Genomic DNA, 21,058 nt, shown 5'->3' on the forward strand with positions numbered 1-21,058 from the left:
GTGGCAGAGCCTTCAGTCCACGTGGCTCTATTCTCTGGAACTCCCTTGCCAAACCCTTCAGGCTCTCTACCGCTCCACCTTTAAAATGTCTTTTCATGTCTCACCTCTCCCTCGAAGGGTCAGAATCTGTTTTGTGTTAAAAGGTGCTATACTGTTGTTAAACAAGGTTGCTTATTGGCATCTATGTGATTAGTTTTGTGGAGATGGGGGGGAGAAGATATACACAGACACTAAGGTTTGTGCAGACACTTAGTAACAACATTTTCTTTTTTTAAATAGCTGAAGAAAAAATAGGGGTGGTTCGGAGATCTAGCATTCCCAAAGAACATAAGAAACAGGAGCAAGAGTACGGACCCTAGAGCTTGCGCCGCCATTCAATAAAATCAGGTTGATCTTCTACATCATCCCCACTTTTGCACCCTATCCCTTGATTCCTTTGGTGTCCAAAAATCTATTGATCTCAGTATTGAATATGTTCAATAACTGAGCATCCACAGCCCTCTGGGGTAGAAAATTCCAAAGATTCACAACCCGCCGAGTGAAGAAATTACACCTCATCTCAGTTCTAAATGGGCGACCCCTTATCCTGAGACTATGCCCCCTAGTTCTACGCTCTCCAGCCAGGGGAAACAGCTGCCAAGCATCTACCTCATCAAGCACTTTAAGAATTTTATATGTTTTAATGAGCTCACCTTTCATTCTTCTAAACTCCAGAGAATATAGGCCCATTCTACTCATTCTCTCCTCATAGGCGACTCCTCTTCCCAGGAATCAATCTATTGAACCTTCATTGCACCTCCTAAGGCAAGGAGACCAAAACTGCATACAGTACTCTAGATGTGGTCTCACCAAAGCCCTATATAATTGCAGCAAGACTTCCTTACTCTTGTACTCCAACCTTGCAAGAAGGGTTAACATATGATTTGCCTTCCTAATTGATTGCTCTTCCTGCACGTTAACTTTCTGTGATTCGTGTACATGGACACACAAATCTTTCTGAATACCAACATTTAATAGTCTCTTATATTTTAAAAAATATTCTGCTTTTCTATTCTTACTACCAAAGTGGATAATTTCACACTTCCTCACATTATACTCCATCTGCCACCTTCTTGCCCACTCACTTAACCTGTCTATATCCCTTTGCAGCCTCTTTGCATCCTCCTCACAGCTTACTTCCCAACCTAGTTTTGAACAGTCAGCAAACTTGGATACATTACACTTGGTCCCCTCATCTAGGTCATTGATAGATTGCTTGGGCCTCAGCTATTTACACTGATACCTGCAGCACCCCACTAGTTACAACCTGCCAACCCAAAAATTACCTGTTCATTCCTACTTGATTTTCTGTCCATTAACCAATCCTCAATCCAAGCTAATGTATTAAAAAGATAGACTTGCATTTATATAGCGCCTTTCACGACTACCAGACGTCCCAAAATGCTTTACAGCCAATGAAGTACATTTTTGAAGTGTAGTCATTGCTGCAATGTATTATCCACAATCCCTTGAGCCCTGATCTTGTGCAACAACCTCTTGTGTGGCACCTTATTGGATACCTTTTGAAAATACAAATATACCACATCCACTGGTTCCACCTCATCTACACTTCTAGTTACACCCTCAAAAAGCTAATAGATTTGTTAAACATTCATAAAACAGTGTTGACTCTGCCGAATCATATTATGATTTTCTAAGTGCCCGGTTACCACGTCCCTAATGATAGTAGTGGGGAAAATGATAGATTCTGATGTCAGGCTAACTGGCCAAGAAGTTCCCTGTTTTCTCTCTCCGCCTTTCTTGAATAGTATGATTTTCCAGAGATATGCTCTCCAGGAGTTAATTCCATGCTGGAGCTCGATTGTAAAAATCACCCCCAATAAATATTCTGTTGGTTTACAGGGCTATGCATTGCCAAGATTAGATTAGCCTTTATGAACAGCCAACGCTAACTCCTCAAAAATTCTTCGAAGAAACCCACCCTAGTATTTGGATGAATTAGTCAAATAAAGTAACTTGTATTTACATTGTATTGATGGTTAGGTGTTTCTCATCTTGCTTCCCCACGATTTTCTTTGTCCTCCACTCCGGAAGGCAATGCCTTATGTGGCGTATAGTTTTACCGGCACTGGCAGCAAGTTGGTACATCACAATAGCCATCTATAATTGGGTATTTAATTTCCCTGACATCGTAATAGGTGACAGGTGCTGTCTGCAGTTTACGATTGAACCCACAACAACAGCATTTTGAATTTTAAATCCTCTTCTTCATCTACAAATCCCTCTACAACCCAACGCATTCTACCTCTGCAACCTTTCCCAGTCTTGTGTCCTTTACATCTACAAACTCTGGCATCCTGTGCAATCTCTCCTCCCCTGCTCCATAACTTGTGGCAGAGTATTTAATTTAGCTGATGCCAGCAGCGTATTTGCAGTAAAGTTTAATCCTATTGTGTCCAATGTCCATTTTCCAGGAGAAGTTGGCACCCTGGCCGATTCCCTCCACCTCCCTGTGCTGCAGGCACACTAAGCTTGCATGCTACCTCGCTGCTGTCCTGGCTGTACACAGACCACAAATATATCACATCCCACACTAAACATCAGCCATCCAAGATGTCATCTTTACAAAAAAGCAACATTCTTGGAGTTAATGTATTGTAGATTTAAAAGCACCAATTATAATAAGCATAATAAGCAGTGGATGATCCATATCAGCCTCCTCCTCAGGTCCCCACCATCACAGAAGCCAGTCTTCAGCTAATTCGATTCACTTCATGTGACATCAAGAAATGGCTGAGCACATTGGATACAGCAAAGGCCCTGACAACATCCGGCTGTCATGCTGAAGAATTGTGCTCCAGAATCAGCCGTGCCTCTAGCCAAGCTGTAAGAAGTCACACAACACCAGGTTATAGTCCAACAGCTTTATTTGAAATCACAAGCTTTCGGAGCGCTGCTCCTTCTTCAGGTGAAGTGGAGAAATGCATAAAGACACAGCTTATATAGTCAGAGAATCATGTCTCTAGCCAAGCTGTTCCAGTACAGCTACAACACTGGCATCAACAATGTGGAAAACTGCCCAGGTATGTCGTGTCCACAAAAAGCAGGACAAATCCAATCCGGCCAGTCAATCTACTCTCAATCATCAGCAAAGTGATGGAAGGTGTTGTTGACAGTGCTATCAAGCAGCACTTACTTACCAATAACCTGCTCACCGATGCTCAGTTTGGGTTCCGCCAAGACCACTTCGCTCCAGACCTCATTACAGCCTTGGTCCAAACATGGACAAAAGAGCTGAATTCCAGCGATGAGGTGAACGTGACTGCCCTGGACATCAAGGCAGCATTTGACTGAGTGCGGCATCAAGGAGCCCTAGTAAAATTGAAGTCAATGAGAATCAGGGGGAAAACACTCCACTGGCTGGAGTCATACCTAATACAAAGGAAGATGGTTGTGGTTGTCCGAGGTCAATCATCTCAGCCCCAGGACATTGCTGCAGGAGTTCCTCAGGGCAGTGTCCTAGGCCCAACCGTCTTCAGCTACTTCATCAATGACATTCCCGCAATCATAAGGTCAGAAATGCGGATGTTCGCTGATCATTGCAGTGTTCAGTTCCATTCGCAACTCCTCAAATCATGAAGCAGTCCATGCCTGAATGTAACAAGACCTGGATGACATTCAGGCTTGGGCTGATAAATGGCAAGTAACATTCACACCACACAAGTGCTAGGCAACGATGATCTTCAATGAGAGAGTCTAACCACCGCCCTGTGACATTCAATGGCATTACCATCGCTGAATCCCCCATCAACATCATCCTGGGGGGGGGGGGGGGGGGTCCACCATTGACCAGAAACTTAACTGGACCAGCCACATAAATACTATGGCAACAAGAGCAGGTCAGAGTCTAGGTATTCTGCAGTGAGTGACTCACCTCCTGACTCCCCAAAGCCTTTCCATCATCTACAAGGCAGAAGTCAGGAGTGTGATGGAATACTCTCCACTTGCCTGGATGAGTGCAGCTCCAACAACACACAAGAAGCTCAACACCATTCATGACAAAGCAGCCCGCTTGATTGGAACCCCATCCACCACCTTAAACATTCACTCCCTGCACCACCAGCACACCGTGGCTGCAGTGTGTACCATCCAGAAGATGCACTGCAGCAACTTGCCAAGGCTTTTTTGACAGCACCTCCCAAACCCGCGACCTCTACCACCTAGAAGGACAAGTCAGCAGGTGCATGGGAACACCACCACCTGCAAGTTACCCTCCAAGTCAGACACCATCCTGACTTGGAAATATATCGCCGTTCCTTCATAGTCACTGGGTCAAAATTCTGGAACTCCCTCAACAACAGCACTGTGGGAGTACTTTCACCACACAAACTGCAGCGGTTCAAGAAGGTGGCTCACCACCACCTTCTCAAGGGCAACTAGGGATGGGCAATAAATGCTGGCTTTGCCAGCGACACCCAGATACCAGGAAAATTAAAAAAAAAAATCAATGCCTAATCTGCTGCAGTATGTTTTTATTTATAGGTATTTGAATAAATTAATGCTCACCTTTTCCAATTTTGCAAGATTTTCTGACAATTCATCATAGATCACATCTGTATTAACATGGAACTGTAATCCCATGTCATGCTGAGTGAAGGAACTGTACAAAATCAGAAGAAAGTAGGTGCAATGAAATTCATTGTTTAATTAATAAAGCAAAGCAATCATAACTGAAGACCAAAGGTTTAATAGGACATCAACCTGAGCAGCTTAAATCCACTCCCATCCATTCAGCTCTACAAATATCAATAAACCAATTGCTGTGGTTCACTAAGGATATAAAATATAGCCAACATAATGGAACCATGTGCAATCCCTTTATTGCCCCAAAACAGAAATTGTTGCTCATGAAAAAATCTAAGCTCTGTACAAAATTTGCTATCAACATGGTGCAGGGAAAGCTTTTCATACCAGTCAAGATAAATCCCTTTTATTTTAATAAGGACACAGTGCTTGCATTTTTAGTAGTGGCAGGGGCTTTAGATCAATCATACTTAACAGATTACAGTTAAAAAGTAATTTCACAAAATATTCATTTTAAAACTAATACTCACTACTGTGCCAGCCCACAAATCCATTACTGTATGTGAGCTAGCTCTTCAGAGTCTGTTATGCCTAACAGGGGAAAACTATTGGCAATTACTAGCTTACTGAGCATTGAGAATTGAAAGATGCCTTTTCCCCAGGATAAGCCAACCAAAACATACAAATATAGCCATTTCAAGTTGATTCCTAGGCAAAAAACTCCTCTTCATCATCAGGGGTGCATAAGAGGCTGGAGTCAGTAATGGAGAGCTTGGAGGGGGGATAGTTGGAGAAGTTTAGAGATTGCAAGGGTTGAGGCTGTTTATGCACTTAAAGGCATGTAATGAGGCATTGGACAAATGTATGTCAGTGCGCGTAGTCATAATGGGCAAGTGTGCCTTGGTGTGCGAAAGGGCAAAAAATTCTCTGTGCTACTGGTATGTGCTCAGAGCACATTTGCTACGTATGTGAATAAAACTCGTTTATTGAATTGAAGCCAATTGCTTCACACTACATATTTTAGATTTCCTTCTCAAGCTAGATGGCAACTCATGCTGATGTATGGTTCCACAGGCATCAGCAGTCCTCCCACCAGCACCTTGCCAAACAGACCACTCCATGTGTGAAGCTACATTCAATTACGGTTGGGGGCGGGTAAGGATGGGGGAGAAAAATAAAAATCACTTAAGCCATCACACACAGACGTGGATCACTGGAGAGCAGTCATAAGCTCAAACCCAGGAATATAATTATATGGTTACACAGCAGCCCTCCCTGAGATTGGCTAACTCAGCACAATTCTTCCTGATTTGTATGGCTCAATAACACCAGGTGGTATATTTACACACTAAGCATTTTAGCTTTTATTAGTGTTGATTGGAAAAGTCTGAGATGTAGCAGTTTTGGCAGGAGTGTGTTTTCTGTAGCTGCAATATTAGCACGTTGCCTGCTAAGCTTTTAAGAATACACCATTTCAAAAATTGAGTTTGTCTGAAAAATTCTCCAATCAGAACATGATTTCTCAATGTATACATTTGTGGATAGGTCACTTTGAGCTCTTCTGAAAACAAGGTGCTGGAAATAACCACTAGCACTATTTTCAACATTAAGTATCAGTGGGTTTCCAATTAAAATTATACCAGTGAAGAGTGGTCAAAACAGCCCATTGGTCATTACCGACCAAATTTAGTCACTCTGGCTTAACCATTTAATTGTTCAATTACAAAAGCTGAGCAAATAAACTGCTTGGCCAACTGAATGTGAATACTTACTCTTTGTGATGTGCGTGGTATTCTGGCAATGCTCCTAGTGAGGCTAGGCGCTGCTCCAAAGCAATTATTTTTAAGCCCATGTAGAAGGATGACAGAACTAGCACAATGACTCTGTAAAACAAGTGATTCTTTAGCAAGTATTTTCTGTTTCTTGGTACAAGACAGATTCCCACACAACTATGGCCAGTTACATTTTCCAATGTGCAGCAGCTTTTGAATTCAGTACTTTACATTTGCTTAAAGAAGTTCTCACCAGCAGTTATATCCAATGTCTAATTACATTTCATGCAACTTTTAAAAGATTTTAGATTTTGCTCTTCAATACTTCAACTGTGCCTATTTTTTGTCTATGAACTTGACTTCACCACTATCTTTGAATCAACGGTTACTTCAGTTACTGAGAACTGTCCTAACTTTAGCCTAAATCCCCGCCCCCAACAAAATTTAGAAAATCCAACTGCAATTTAAACTTAAACACAATTGGTATAATGTGACATTCTTTGTAAACACCTCCCTCTCCCAAACGGGAAGAAAATAATGGGCTCATCAAGAGTAAGAATGGCCAGAGAAAATAAACACTTCCCAACACCCTCCACCCCCAACCTCACCACTCTGTCACTCAGCATTAGCAGCAAGCACTCCAAGATTGGATATAGCACAGGCTAAACTCCTAATCTACCTCAATGAACCTTAACTTCAACTTCAGAAAAGCATTTGCTACTGCACCAGTGTGAATTTACCAGCCATCAGCTGACCTTTCAGAGTGGGATTCCCAGTTTGTGGGTAGCTTGGTGCTGTGGCCTGAAGCCTGCTACTGTCTGGATTGAGATTGACCAGACTCATTTAACACATGGCCCTTGGAACCAGCAAAAATACATAAATTTCAGTCCAGGTTAGATTCAAACCTGGTCCCAGAGGTGAAAGGATCCTAATCCAAAAGGACATCCAGTCCCAATTTAGCTAGTATCTTCAAAAGATCCATTGACAACATATGCAAACTATCGTATCAAATTTATCAAAAAGTAACTTTAAAATTCTATACAGTCTTTAAGTAATTGAAAACAATACTCACATAATCAGATAGAGCGCCAGCAAGGTAGTCACAGAAAGATGCTGTACACCATTAGATTTCACTTTGTGCAATAACCCCCAGACCAAGGAATGTCCTGCAATTGTACAGCAAGTATCAGAACAATACTTTTCCTCACAAATACACAAAACCGTGGCAAGCAGAAAGGAGAAAAACTAAAAGGAACTGCTGATCATTTTTCTTCTGTAAAAGTAGTTAGAATCAGTGCCCACAGCTACAGGAACAAAAGGCAGTGGCTTTTTCCAAAGTGCTGAGGTGGCTAATGGTTCCTTTGAACCACAAGATGGTTGTTAGAAGGAAGAAAGAAGCAGTGGCAAAATCTCAAATGTTTGGTTCGTTCATTTCTATAGCTAGGCCATGCTCTTAGTTGACTGAAAAACCTCAAGCATTAGTGAAGAATACACATCTTAACCGTAGTCATGGGACTTTCAAGTATTGTAGGTGCTTACAGTGGCCTTTTAAATTCTTAGGCCGTGAAATTTGGGGGTGTAGCGCCAGCCGTTAAGGCCGGTTTTGTTGAAAAAAATTGCAGCCACATCGCTTCCAGCGCAGAACATGGCAGCCGCCATTTTGGAGAGGTCATTAGCGCTGCCGTTGCCTGCGCGCGCCTCTCCTATGCAAATATGCAGATCTGGCGTCAATCGGTGTGCAACGCCAGAGTTGACGCACGACTGCGATTTTGGATGTCGTTGCTTTCCATCCCACCCTCTCGAAACCACATGGAAGAACGTGTGTGCAGCAGTACTACAGAGATGCAGCCAACGCTTCTTAAAAGGGACACGCACATCTTGCAGCTAAGTTTCGATTTCAGCTTTTGGACTTTTTTACATTTTATTGGAGTAGTGACTTGGTGCAATACATTTAAAAAGTTGTTAAAAAAGTGTGCAGGGAGTACCGCTGGATGTTAAAAGAAGGCCTTTGAGAACACAACTTGTTCCCAGTCCTGGGGGCTCTAGGTGCAGTTCCCCTTGGGCTGCAACATCACATGGAGATGAAGCAGAGGCAGCAAAAGGGACAAGCGGCTGAAAGAGAGAGCGTGAGAAAGAAAGAAATTTGCATTTATATTGCGCCTTTCACAACCCCCCGGGAGTCCCAAAGCACTTTACAGCCAATGAAGTACTTCTTGAAGTGTAGTCACTGTTGTAATGTAGGAAAGAAGGGAAGAAGAAGCAGAAGAGGAAGGAGTCAACCCAGACAGCACCTTTCTGGCCAGGATATCCGGGATCGAATCATCCGCCTGCAATACCAGTGAACACAACCTCAATTCCTCTTTCAACATCTGTCCCACACCTTCCCTTCCCTCGGTTACTGACCATCACAGTGTCCTCTTGGACACAGTGCTAAAGTAAAAGCCACCACAAAGCAAAACTTTCCAATACAAATTTATCCTTATATGCATCCAATATTACATTAAAAAAATCAACTAATCACCCTTTTGCATTCCCTTAATGAATGTCTTGCATGTGCCTTTGCCTATTCTAGTGATGTCACACAGTGCTACTCCAGTGGCTGCAGCATGGCTGGTGAAAGGCTGCAGGCTTTCAGTGGGGAACACTGCAAATGGCCTTGTAGAATGACCTTGAGGAGCTGGGAGTGTGAAATTGAGTGACTGTGTTGTTTCTTCTTCACTCTCCTCTCCCACTGCTTGGTCAGGCTGGAATTCTTGAGAGTCTGAAATGAGGAAGACACAAGGGCAGGGTTGTGGTGAGGGGAGGGTGGGAAAGCAAGTGGTGCATGCTTACACCATGTACATCAGAAGAGATTGTGGGATGGGGGTGAAGTGGGATGCGAGAAGGAGGATAACGTTATGAGGATACCAGCATCTTGCATTCTTTCAGCCCCGTCACTGGCCAAGGGTTCAGCCATGCCCCTGCCAAGAATGGCCAACACCATCTCCTCCAAGGTGGTGAGGTGAAGCTAGGAATGGGAGGTGTGCCTTGTGTGTGGTAGAGATTGTTGCCAGGGGAGTGATGGGGGTGGGTTGTGCATTGAGCTAGTGGTGCAGTTGGTAGGAGACGGCTTTTGAAGACGCATTCACTGACCTTGCCCACTCGTCTGAGGTCATGAAACTTCTTTGGGCACTGGAGCCAGGTCTTTTTTTTTTGGGGGGGGGGGGGGGGGGGGGGGGGAGAAACTCTGCTGGCATTGACCACCTCGGCGATTTGGCCTCCCTGTGGGTAGAATGCCCCCTGCACAAAACTCAAGTGCAGCATCCGAGACCCTGGGTGCCCTTTCCCTGGCCTGTTGAGCCATTTGTGTTAGTGCTGAAGCACTTTTACCATTTCTTATGTGCAGAAGGCTGTTCAGTTTTTAAGAGTTGCAGATCGCCTAGTTTGGAATGATTTTTTCCCCCCCAGAAGACAGTTCAGCTTCAAGGGTTAGAGGCTGCCTTCAAAACTAAAAGCCTTGCTGTAAGGAACTGTGGCGTCGCCGCAACCTCGGGACTCCTGTTGAGCGCACAGCCTGTCAGCAGCGAGATAGTCACTGGGCTGTGCCCTAAAATCATTTAAATTAGCAGGCAGCACCAAATTAACATGCTGCCTGTGCTTTTTAAATGGGCGCGAGCAAATCTCACCCAATGGTGCCCAAACCCGTTTTCCGGCCTTATTGAATTTCCCGGCTGTAGAATTATTTTTGGCCAACATTTTGTATACGTCAACCAGATACTAGTACTCACTGCTCTCATGACTGATTCTTCTCTTCACTTCAGGCATTTCTTTTATGTGAACATCAGCAAGCACAGGAATATCATCATTCTTTGCAATTTTCAATAATGTTTGGGCCGCACTGGTAAACTCTGTTAATGACCAAGTTAGTTATTTGTATTTGAACATTTTGCAAAGAAAAAGCTGGTGTTCTAAGCATGTAGAATGTCACTGCACTCTACATGCTCAACATTACAGTTCAGAAACATTTTTACAACTTTGATAATGTTGCAAAGAAGCATTAGGTAAACACATTCAGAGCATTCATTCGAAATCTTGCCAGCCAAATAATTCACCATCTTGCATTCTCACTTGCTCAGTAAATATTACCCATCTTCCAGCTCCACATACCTGCACAGTACAGAACCCAGTTACTAATTCTTGATTGTAATGGATATTATAAATCACAATGTCCATGTTATTCAGCTTTTTGTAAGCTTTTAAAGTAATGTTGCACTCTAAAAAGTTATTCTAGTGCTCGCTAAGGTGCACTGTATTTTGTTTCATCATTAAGTTTCAACAAATGTTTAATTTCTGCATTGACAGTTACCAGCACTAAGGTGCCTGGATAAGTTGAGATTCTACCATACATTTTAGCAAACCAGATCTAAACTGTTCAGGAATTTAACAAAACACTACACTCAGTTAAAAGATCAACTTTTGAATTCTAGAAAGCCAGGCAGACTCTCAGTGAGTGACTAATCTTAAAATTAAATACTAGTATACTTGACGATGTGAATTAACCGCTAAATTATCAAAGTGGCACCTTATTCCTCTGAATTGTCTTAAGTAATAAAACTGACCAACCTTGAGAATTTTCAGACTCTGGAGTTTGAGATCCAGAGCTACTAGATTGCTCCAATTCCTGTCTTCTACATACTGCAGCAAGATCGGACAAATCTTCTATATTGAATTCCTTTAAAAATAAAGATATTTTATATTAGCTTGCTTGCAGATTGTATGTATGCATCAATACAAATCAGTCCGAGTCCTAGGTAGTCTCATCTGTAGTCAGCAAATGAAACATAGGGAAACAAGTGTTTATAGTATGTATTAACTATCTTCCACATTCATGTTCAAACTAATGACTAGCTTCTCGTAATTTACCACCCACTCATCAGATTATGGGAACGCATGGCTTAGAAACCAACTGCACTGAAAAATGTTAGCAAGGATGCAAGAAGCAAGGTAAAAGCGAAAACAGGGTAATGCAAATTACGCTATACATATTATAAGGTAATGTATTACAGGAAAAATTTGCATGGACCAAATCACTGTTTCAAAACTGATTAAGTTTATGTTCAACGGCAAAACTCGCAACAAGAAAGCAAATCATCAAACAGGATCCCATGATATTAAACAACTCACTCTATATGAGGAAGCAATGAAGATTTATTTGGGAGGGAGGCACTGGAAATCATTTTGACTATGGAGATTGCCATTTGTGACAAATTCTGACTCTGTTTCTGCATGGGCTTCCACAGCCTGGAAATTGGGTCATGACATTTAATGTATAATTTTAAAACATAACCTTTCGTCCCACTTTAGATTCAAATTAGTTCCCAGAGATAAATATAAATATGGCGAGAGTGCAAAAGAGAAATAAAGGGAATGCGACAGTGAAGTTAGCAGCAAAGAAGGAGGCCAAATGTGTTTGTGCCAGCTCTTTGCTCCAGCAATGTAAAACTAATCCTACGGCCCTGCTGTTTCCCCAGAGTGAGAGGCGCAATCCACTGCACTATTCAGTTTCTCCTCTGCCCCCAGAGTCACAGGTTATGCACAGCTGAAGGGAACATAGCTGGAATGGGTGTAGGGAAGAAGTGCCTATAACATTGTACTAGTTTAAAAGACATTTTGTACAAGGTGAATGTGAATAGGTCAGCTCCATTACATAGTAATTTGGAACTCAATAGTTTAACTGGCATATTCATACAGGAATGTTGCAGATCCAAGTATAGACTAGCAAATTAATCATATTTTTTTAGCATTTACTTGCTAATTGAGAATACAGCCAGGTGTCTTAACATTTTTGGTGATCTACTGAAATTCAAGTAAATGTTTATATGCATCCAAAGTTACCAGATAAGGACTTGTAGGTTGTAGAATTTATTCAGGGAGACCTACCCTGTCAAACCTTAAACTTTCAGTTAAAGTATATGCTATTCACTGTAGTTTGAAAAAACATTTGTCTCCAGTCGCAGTTTTAACTTGTACACCTGGCTCTAATTCAGCCTCACAGCAAAATAACTCAACTTTCTACTGATCAGCATAGGGAATATTCTCCTGTGGGTAGCACAATTATCCACTTCTGCATAAAGTTTTCTTAGTGACCGTCATATAAAAGAATTTTCCACCTTTGTGTTAATTGCTTACTGCCTATGTGGGCAAATTGATGGAATTGTCACCTGCTGCTTTATAAAGGCTAACTGGTAATGGAGCATATATAATAGTTCTCAGTACAATCTGGGATTTTCAGCCCACCTCCACTGTGATCCTCAACAGACTTGCTGGTCTATACAAGTCTGGGCCTACCCAATTGTGCCATGCTGATTCAGTGCAGTTCCCTCTCATTTTATTGTTCCCTTGGAAAAGGTGCCATGCATCAAGTGAAAGGATCCCACTAAAGCAAATATGGATCCTGTGCTCTTTCTCTTCCATTCATCTATTCCTGTGGGGAAGTGCCTGGCCTCCACTTGGTAACTGCCAATAAGCTTACCATTGTGGGCTATCATAGGCATCTGTGCTCCATTACTCTGTGGTGCTCCATGCCCTTGAGCAAGGTACCACCCAAGACTGGGGCCCTTAAGAATATACAGTAACCACAGCAAGCAACAATACAACCTACTCGCAATTCAAATTATCTGATAATTTTTTTTTATTTTTTTAAAAACACTACATTCCCAATTTGTCATACAAAAGCAAAATGCTGCAGATGCTGGAAATCAAATAAAAACAGAAAATGCTGGAAATACTCAGCAGGTCAGGCAGCGTCTGTGGAGAGAGAAACAGAGTTAACATTTCAGAATGATGACCTTTCGTCAGACCTGGAAAATGTTAGAAATGTAACAGATTTCAAGCAAGTGCAGGGGCAGGGAAAGGTAGGAGGGGAGGAAAGAACAAAAGGAAGGTCTGTGATAGGGTGGAAGGCAGGAGTGATTACACGACAAAGGTATGATAGTACAAAGCAAAAGGGTATGGTAATGGGGCAAGTAAAGAAACAAAAAGATGGTGCAAATAGGAATGGCAGAAACAGCCGACACCTGAAAAAAATAGGGACATAGAATTCAACAATTTCAGACCATAACCGATGTTGAGTCCAGAAGACTGTAAAGTGCCTAATCGAAAGATGAGGTGCTGTTCCTCGAGCTTACACTGAGCCTCGTTAGAACAGTGCAAGAGGCTAAAGACAGAGGTCAAAGTGGGAGTGGAGCGGAGAATTAAAGTGACAGGAGACCGGAAGCTCGGGGTCACACTTACGGACTGAACGGAGGTGTTCCGCAAAGCGGTCACTAATCTGTGTTTGGTCTCCCCAGTATAGAGGAGACCACATTGTGAGCAGCGAAATTGCAAGTAGTACAAGTAAACCATTGTTTCACCTGGAAGGAGTGTTTGGGGCAGGGGACAGTGGGAAGGGATGAGGTAAAAGGGCAGGTGTTGCATCTCCTGCACTTGCTTAAAATTATTGGACAATACAATTTTTAAGCACAAAAAGTGAACTGTCAAGAGTAGACTGCATAGTGCAGTGGAAAGAGAAAATCCCTGTTTAACTGCTATTTAAAATTACTCCAATGTCATTATACTAGCTTATTTCTAGCTATGCAGGTTATATTTTGTCCACTAATAGCAGCCATCAATTCTTGTAGAGATCTCTTCACCAGTGGACGTCACTCTTTGAAGTTATAGAATCATAGAATGGTTGCAGCACAGGAGGCTGCCATTTGGCCCATCGAGCCCGTGCTGGCTTTCTGCAAGAGCACTTCAGCTAGTCCCACTCCCCCGCCCTGTCTCCGAAGCCCTGCAAATATTTTCCTTCAGGTACTTATTCAATTCCCTTTCGAAAGCCATGATTGAATCTGCCTCCACCACCCTGTCAGGCAGTGCATTCCAGATCCTAAACACTCGCTGCATAAAAAAGTTTTCCTCATGTCGCCTTTAGTTCTTTTGCCAATCACCTTAAATCTGTATCCTCTGGTTCTCGACCCTTCCGCCAATGGGAGCAGTTTCTCTCTAGACCCCTCATGATTTTGAACACCTCTATCAAATCTCCTCTCAACCTCTCTGCTCGAAGGAGAACAACCCCAGCTTCTCTGGTCTATCCATGTAACTGAAGTCCTTCATTCCGGGAATCATTCTCGTAAATCTTTTCTGCACCCTCTCTAAGGCCTTCACATCCTTCCTAAAGTGCGGTGCCCAGAATTGGACACAATATGCCAGTTGAGGCCGATCCAGTGTTTTATAAAGGTTCATCATAACTTCTTTGCTTTTGTACTCTATGAGGACGATTTTCCCACTGATAATCTCAATTTTTTGAAAACTTTCCCATGTTTGGCCACTTGATTTCAGAGATGTGGGATGCCCTTGGTCAATTAGTGTTTTGGGACTGAAACCCGCCTCTGTTGACAGCACTTTTCCAGTCTGATTTTATGGCTTCTTGCTCCCTTAGCTCATCACGCCACAGGATTTCTGTCTATGCTGCACCACCTGCAACATATTCTGAGAAACCACTGTTTCCAATTCCAAGGCAAGGGTCTCCCCGAGGCTCTCGGATGAGGCGCTGCAAATGTTGTTTGAGGGGGTGACAGCTAGCATGGAGGTGCTCTTCCACTCATCTGGGAGGAAGAGGCCTGCCAAAGAAACTTCTGTGGGTACAGCTGGCAAGGGATATAACCTCCAGACCTGTGTGCAGATTGGGAGAATGTTTATGTGTATTGTTGAAATGCCATCCCTGTTGGAAAGCATTAAAATGATTTGAAGCCAAAATGTTACCATTATGGCATCTGTTCTTTCACCTTAGGCAGCTCCACATTGTGGGCTCCGCAACACTTGCATTGTCAGGTTGGTGACCTGAGTGAAAGGAGGCCAGAGTCATGTCCATTGTCAATGATATCCTAGGATGGAGCCAAGGACATGTGCAAACTTGGGCAACCTATGCAAGTCTAGCCAGGTAAGTTCATCCCTTGCATCCCAGGCAGCCATGTGCTCGCGTGCTGCCGCTGCCACTGGTTGATACACCGGCACTCTGATCTCCTCCTCCTGCTCCTCCTCATCTGAGGTTCATGCAGAAAGAAAACGAATGGTTCCCATGCTGCTTACAGATGCCTCCTTTGGGGAAGTGTTCATTGCAAGCGGGGAGAGGGTCTTCCAAGGAGGTCCCACAGTTGATTGATTCAAGCTGCAGCACCTCCGACTTCAGAAGGCCTTCTAAAAATGCTCAGAGACCTTTTAAAGCCAAGGTCTGGCACCTGCAAGTAATCCTTGCTGCAATAAACGATGTCTTGTTAGACCTGCAGCTGTGAGGAGGCCACCCACGAGTCAACCCGACAGGTTTACCTGGAGTGGTTCAGGCCGAAATGCTTGAAAAATCACAATGGCCTCTCAAAATAGGCTTAGAGAGGTCCTTAACGAGTATTTAATGATCACAAGTATTGCTATGGCCAGCTGGAGGTGGGACAGTTTCCCGAACTCCAAAACTGGCACCGGCAAAATCCCCCAGAGGTGGGTTCCGAACCCGCCCTCATTGAATCAGATTTTCCTGCCTTTCCCGCCTCCAAACCCGCCTCCTCCGACAGCAGAAAATTGCCCCCTATGCCTCAATTTATGAAGCCCAGGATCCCGTATGCTTTTTTAACCGCTTTCTCAACCTGCCCTGCCACCTTGCAACGATTTGTACACATATACACCCAGGTGTCTCTGTTCATGCACACCCTTTAGAATTGAACCCTTTAGTTTATATTGCCTCTCCTCGTTCTTCCTACCAAAATGCACCACTTTGCACTTTTCTACATTAAATTTCATTTGCCATATGTCCGCCCATTTCACCAGCCTGTCTATGTCTTCTTGAAGTCTATCACTATCCTCCTCACTTTTCACCATACTTCCAAGTTTTGTGTCATCTGCAAATTTTGAAATTGTGCCCTGTACACCCAAGTCCAAGTCATTAATATATATCAAGAAAAGCAGTGGTCCTGGAACCGACCCCTGGGGAACACCATTGTATTCCTTCCTCCAGTCCGAAAAACAACCGTTCACCACTACTGTTTCCTGTCACTTAGCCATGCTTCATATCCATGCAGCTACTGTCTTTTATTCCATGGGCTTCAACTTTGCTGGCAAGCCTATTATATGGCACTTTACCAAACGCCTTTTGGAAATCCATATACACGTCAACCGCATTGCCCTCATCAACCCTCTGTTACCTCATCAAAAACCTCCATCAAGTTAGTTAAACACGATTTGCCCTTAACAAATCCGTGCTGGCTTTCCTTATTTAATCCACACTTGTCCAAGTGACTGTTAACTTTGACTCAGATTATCATTTCTAAAAGCTTCCCCACTAGAGGTTAAACTGACTGGCTTGCAGTTGCTGGGTTTATCTTTACACCCTTTTTTGAACAAGGGTGTAACATTTGCAATTTTCCAGTCCTCTGGCACCACTCCCGTATCTAAAGAGGATTGGAAGATTATGGCCAGTACTTCTGCGATTTCCTCTTCAGCATCCCAAGTTTTATTTTTTTTTAAATCTAGAAATTGTTATTTTCTCCCCCCTCTTTCCCAGAGGACAGTTATAACCACGAACAAAACTAAACTATCAAAAAAAGTTTATTACAAATTTGTGTAGGTTAACTATCATTTATACATTTTAACTTAGCAAGTGCAATCAGGGTGACACCCGGAAAGAAAAGGCTATTTTTTTTGAAGTAATAAATGGCTGAAAAATGATTTTTTTTCTGGTCCAGTTATAGAACCAGACAGATAGAAATGCTCTGTACTTGTGTTTCCGACCAGAGTCCGAGGGTGCTCTTTAAAAGGAATGTTCCAGGAAAAATGTATATCTATATCTGTGAACCTCCCTTCTTGCACAAAACAAAAAAATTAAAACTTACCATTTGGGGTTTTAGTTTTACTTTCACTAATAGTGATCTTGTGCATCAAGATGTACATAAGAACATAATTAGGAGCAGGAGTAGACCTATGGCCTCCTCGAGCCTGCTCTGCCATTCAATAAGATCATGGCTGATCTTCGGCCTCAACTCCACTTTCCTGCCCTATCCCCATATCCTTGGATTCCTCCAGAGTCAAAAAATCCATTGCCCACCAAAAAAACGTAACTACTTGCATGAAGCACTGAGAGACTTCTCAATGAGGCGCCACATAAACGCAAGTGTTTATTTCTTTCAGACATCAGAGATCTTCCTGCACACATCTTCAGAGTGCTCGAAAGTGATACAGGATGACTTGCAAGTGCTGCACCTCATGTCTTCAGACCCTTGAGTTTGATACAATGTTATAATACACTGCTACTCCAACAGGTTCCACCACCCCCCCCCCCCGCCGCCCCCCCATTAGGAATATAGAAGAACTCTCTGCTGGGACTGCAGTTTGTCCATTATTAGAAGTGTTAGTTCTGTACCTGGTATAACTCTAAAGCTGAGGGAAATGTCAGCATTCAGTGCACCCAGCAATGCTGAATCAGTTTGAAAAGCTATCACAGGAGATCAAATGGAAATGGCTGTAATAACCTTCATGTGGAACAATGAACTACAGGCAAGTTTCAGGTTCACATTTTACCAGAGTAGGGTTTGAAGTGATTTTTATGAACCTACCCTGGAACATTCCTTTAATTGCTAGCTAACCTATACATTTCTGAAAAATGCATTAAAAAAATCTTAATATTTTAAAGTATATACATTGAACTGGAAACTTGAAAATCTTCATGCGTCACTGATACGCAATATAAATTTGTACAGCTAAAACTTACTGAGTCATCTTGCTGTGAATTACAAAACAGAAAAGGACCATTCAGAGGACTATAAATTTCCACTTACTAGAGGCAAAGATGTTGGACGCTCAGCTCTGAAACTATTTTCAACAGGGGATGGGTTTGGACTGATATCATCAGATCTCTCCTATGAAAGGTTAAACATATACAACACTGAAGATTAGAATATTGGATTTTGTATAGAATTTTGTTAAAAACAATCCTAAAACCAGTAGTGCATAAATGAATTTGTTCTCATGCTAGATGCAAGAGCACAATAATTTGAGGATTTGAACAAACAAACCCACAAGTGCTACAATATCAAGTGCCCACGCCCGTTACCCTTAATGCTGCAAGTCTAATGAAACAGCAAAATGTAGTTTATCTAAAATGTTATATATTAAACAGCAAGAAATTCAGATTAGAAATAGGTATAATGGCCCGGATTTTGAGATAGGAATAACGCAAGGCTGTCAGTGCTCAGTTATTATGGAGTAAATCGGACAGCAACTCAGGCCTCCGCACATGTGCAGATAAACGTGAAATCAGGAAGTTGTTGTCCAATTTGCCCTGCTCCTCCAGAAGCTTTGCTGTACTGGTACCTTGTTGAGAGACTCGGCATTCAAATACATGAAGGGTGTGAAGTTGCTGTACTTACCCACAAAACATACCAGAAAAGGTTAGGGCTGGTATATTCAGGTGTAAATTAATTTTTAATGGCGTGATAAGTCTTAATTACTGCCAAACAACCTCTCTGGCACTGAAAAGTTCAATTTATAAAAGTGTGGAGTCTCATTCCTTCAGAATTTAATTATTGTTGGAGATGTAAAAAATTTTTTTTTTGTTTTTAAAACTTTTTCTTTGTCTTAGTCCCATCTTCCTTTCTCTCTTTTTATTTTGCTTTCTGTACATGATTTTACATTGAATTAAATATTCTAATTTATACTTCTTGGTTTAGACTCTGCGGTCAGAATTTTAATTCGGAGGCGGGTTGGGAGCGGGCTCGGAAGTGGTTGGGAATGCAAATTTAATGGCAGGGCCCCATTTGCATTTGAAACCTGTTTCCCACCCGCAGTCAGATGGAGAGGCTAATGGGGGGGGGGGGGTACTGGAGGAGGATACAGGGTGAGGAGGGCAGGAACGTGATCAGATGCATCATTGGGGGTGTGGGGGGAAATCGGTGGCCTCGTTTGGTGTGGGGGGGGGGGGGGAGGCAGTTCTCTGATCGTGGGGAGTGGATTAGGCAGGGACGCTGGATCCAGGAGGTAAGTATAAAATTCAGCAAGGCCACACAGGGACTTGTAGACTAGGATTTTGAAATCACTGCATTCGGGGATGGAAAACCCATGTAAAGTTAGTAAGTGATAAGTTACTTTTTCAGATACTGATGCATCTGCTGTATATTTCCAGCATATTTTGTTTTTATAATTTGAATGCACAGCTGTTAGTTGCTCCTTCTCTCTTCCTGTCTATGGATATGGAATCACAGGCTGCAGGATTGGGGAGGGGACAGTGAGTGCATGCAAGCAACAGAGCAAAAAAAAAAAAAATCTATGAACAGACTCTTTGGGCTCGATTTTCATTGAGCCGTGGAGTCGGGCTTGGAGGCGTGTTAATATCGTGAAAACTGGCGGGCAGGACGCCCCCCTCCCTCCTCCCGCCTGGTTCCCGACTCCGAGCAATTTGAACTCGGGCGTGCCTGATGGTCCCGACTCCGTCCCGCATCCAACAGGCGGGACTGGTCTTTAAGGCCCTTAATTACCACTAAATGGCCTCTATAATTCTATTTTAACAGGCCCTTGCAACTTTAACCCTTTTCCCACGTAAAACATGCCTGGTGGGAATCACAAATGTGAAACCTGGCGGGAGCACTATTGGATTGCTGACTATCAACTGCAGGTCAACCATTAAAGAGGAGATTTGATCAGCCGTCATTTGCAGGTGGCAGGACTTAGTGGTCTCAGGTCTGGGGCAACTTTTACAAGGCTTACCCACACCTGTGGAAGGTTGGAGCCTCGCACCCATCTCCAGTGTGGCCTCCTGGGAAACCCCTCTCGCCACCTTCACTCAGTGCTTCCTCAACGGAGGCATATACCAGAAGCATGGGAGCCATTTATTTCCTTCCCATCTGGGCATTAGAGGAGCTCGAGCACCAGCCGTGGCAGCAGCAGAACCAGGAACAACAGCAGCACCAGCAACAGCAGGAGCGCCAGGCTGCTGCTCACCCACCTGAGGCTGCACAGGCCAGAAGGGGCCAGCGCCTGGAAGCCCATCGGCACAGGAGATGCCCCCCAAACAGGGTCTACAGTCGCAGGGTCACCTATCTCAACATGTCTGAGCAGCAGTGCCAAAGGCGGCTCCGACTTTCGCGAGAGGTAGTGACTGACATCTGCGCAATGCTACAGCAAGACCTGCTGCCCAGAGGACCAGGTGGACAAGCATTACCAGTGGCCGTCAGTCACAACCGCACTCAACTTTTTTGCCTCAGGCTCATTCCAGGGATCAGCAACAGACATCAGCGGCATCTCCCAGGCGGCCGCACACACTTGCATCATGCAGGTAACCGATGCCCTCTTTGCCCTTGCGCACAATCACATCCATTTCACCAAAGATTGCGCAAGTGTCACGGCGCGAGTGGTTGGATTAGCTCATCTGGCAGGCTTTCCAAGGGTGCAGGGCATTGTTGACTGCACACATGTGGCCCTTAGGGCACCCCATCGCAATCCAGGTACTTTTGTCAACCGCAAGGGCTTCCACTCCCTCAACGTTCAGCTGGTGTGTGACCACAAGGAGATTTTGCATGTTTGTGCCATGTACCCTGGCAGTTGCCATGACTCCTTCATACTGCGCCAGTCTAGTGTGCCTCCGCTATTCAGTCTGCCAGACCAACTTAACGGATGGCTACTTGGAGACAAGGGCTATCCCCGGA

The 21,058-nt window shown here is 43.4% G+C and overlaps 1 protein-coding gene across 7 annotated transcripts in view; it reads right to left on the bottom strand.

Moving 5' to 3' along the window:
- The window catches only part of gramd2b (GRAM domain containing 2B), a 221,390-nt gene that overhangs the window by 13,714 nt on the left and 186,618 nt on the right, over nt 1-21,058 (bottom strand). For 6 of the 7 annotated variants that reach the window (XM_085986504.1, XM_085986485.1, XM_085986495.1 and 3 more), the window contains 6 exons: nt 18,197-18,277; nt 10,959-11,067; nt 10,124-10,243; nt 7,429-7,522; nt 6,357-6,467; nt 4,567-4,660 (listed from right to left, as the gene is read on the bottom strand). In XM_085986504.1, the coding sequence (XP_085842630.1) occupies nt 4,567-4,660; nt 6,357-6,467; nt 7,429-7,522; nt 10,124-10,243; nt 10,959-11,067; nt 18,197-18,277 (609 nt within the window). The remainder of the gene's footprint in view (nt 1-4,566; nt 4,661-6,356; nt 6,468-7,428; nt 7,523-10,123; nt 10,244-10,958; nt 11,068-18,196; nt 18,278-21,058) is intronic. The other variant, XM_085986541.1, reaches the window with a different exon arrangement.

Source organism: Somniosus microcephalus, chromosome 1 (genome assembly GCF_052327205.1).
Source record: "Somniosus microcephalus isolate GS21.2 chromosome 1, FLI_Smic_1.0, whole genome shotgun sequence".
Classification (NCBI taxonomy): Eukaryota; Metazoa; Chordata; class Chondrichthyes; order Squaliformes; family Somniosidae; genus Somniosus; species Somniosus microcephalus.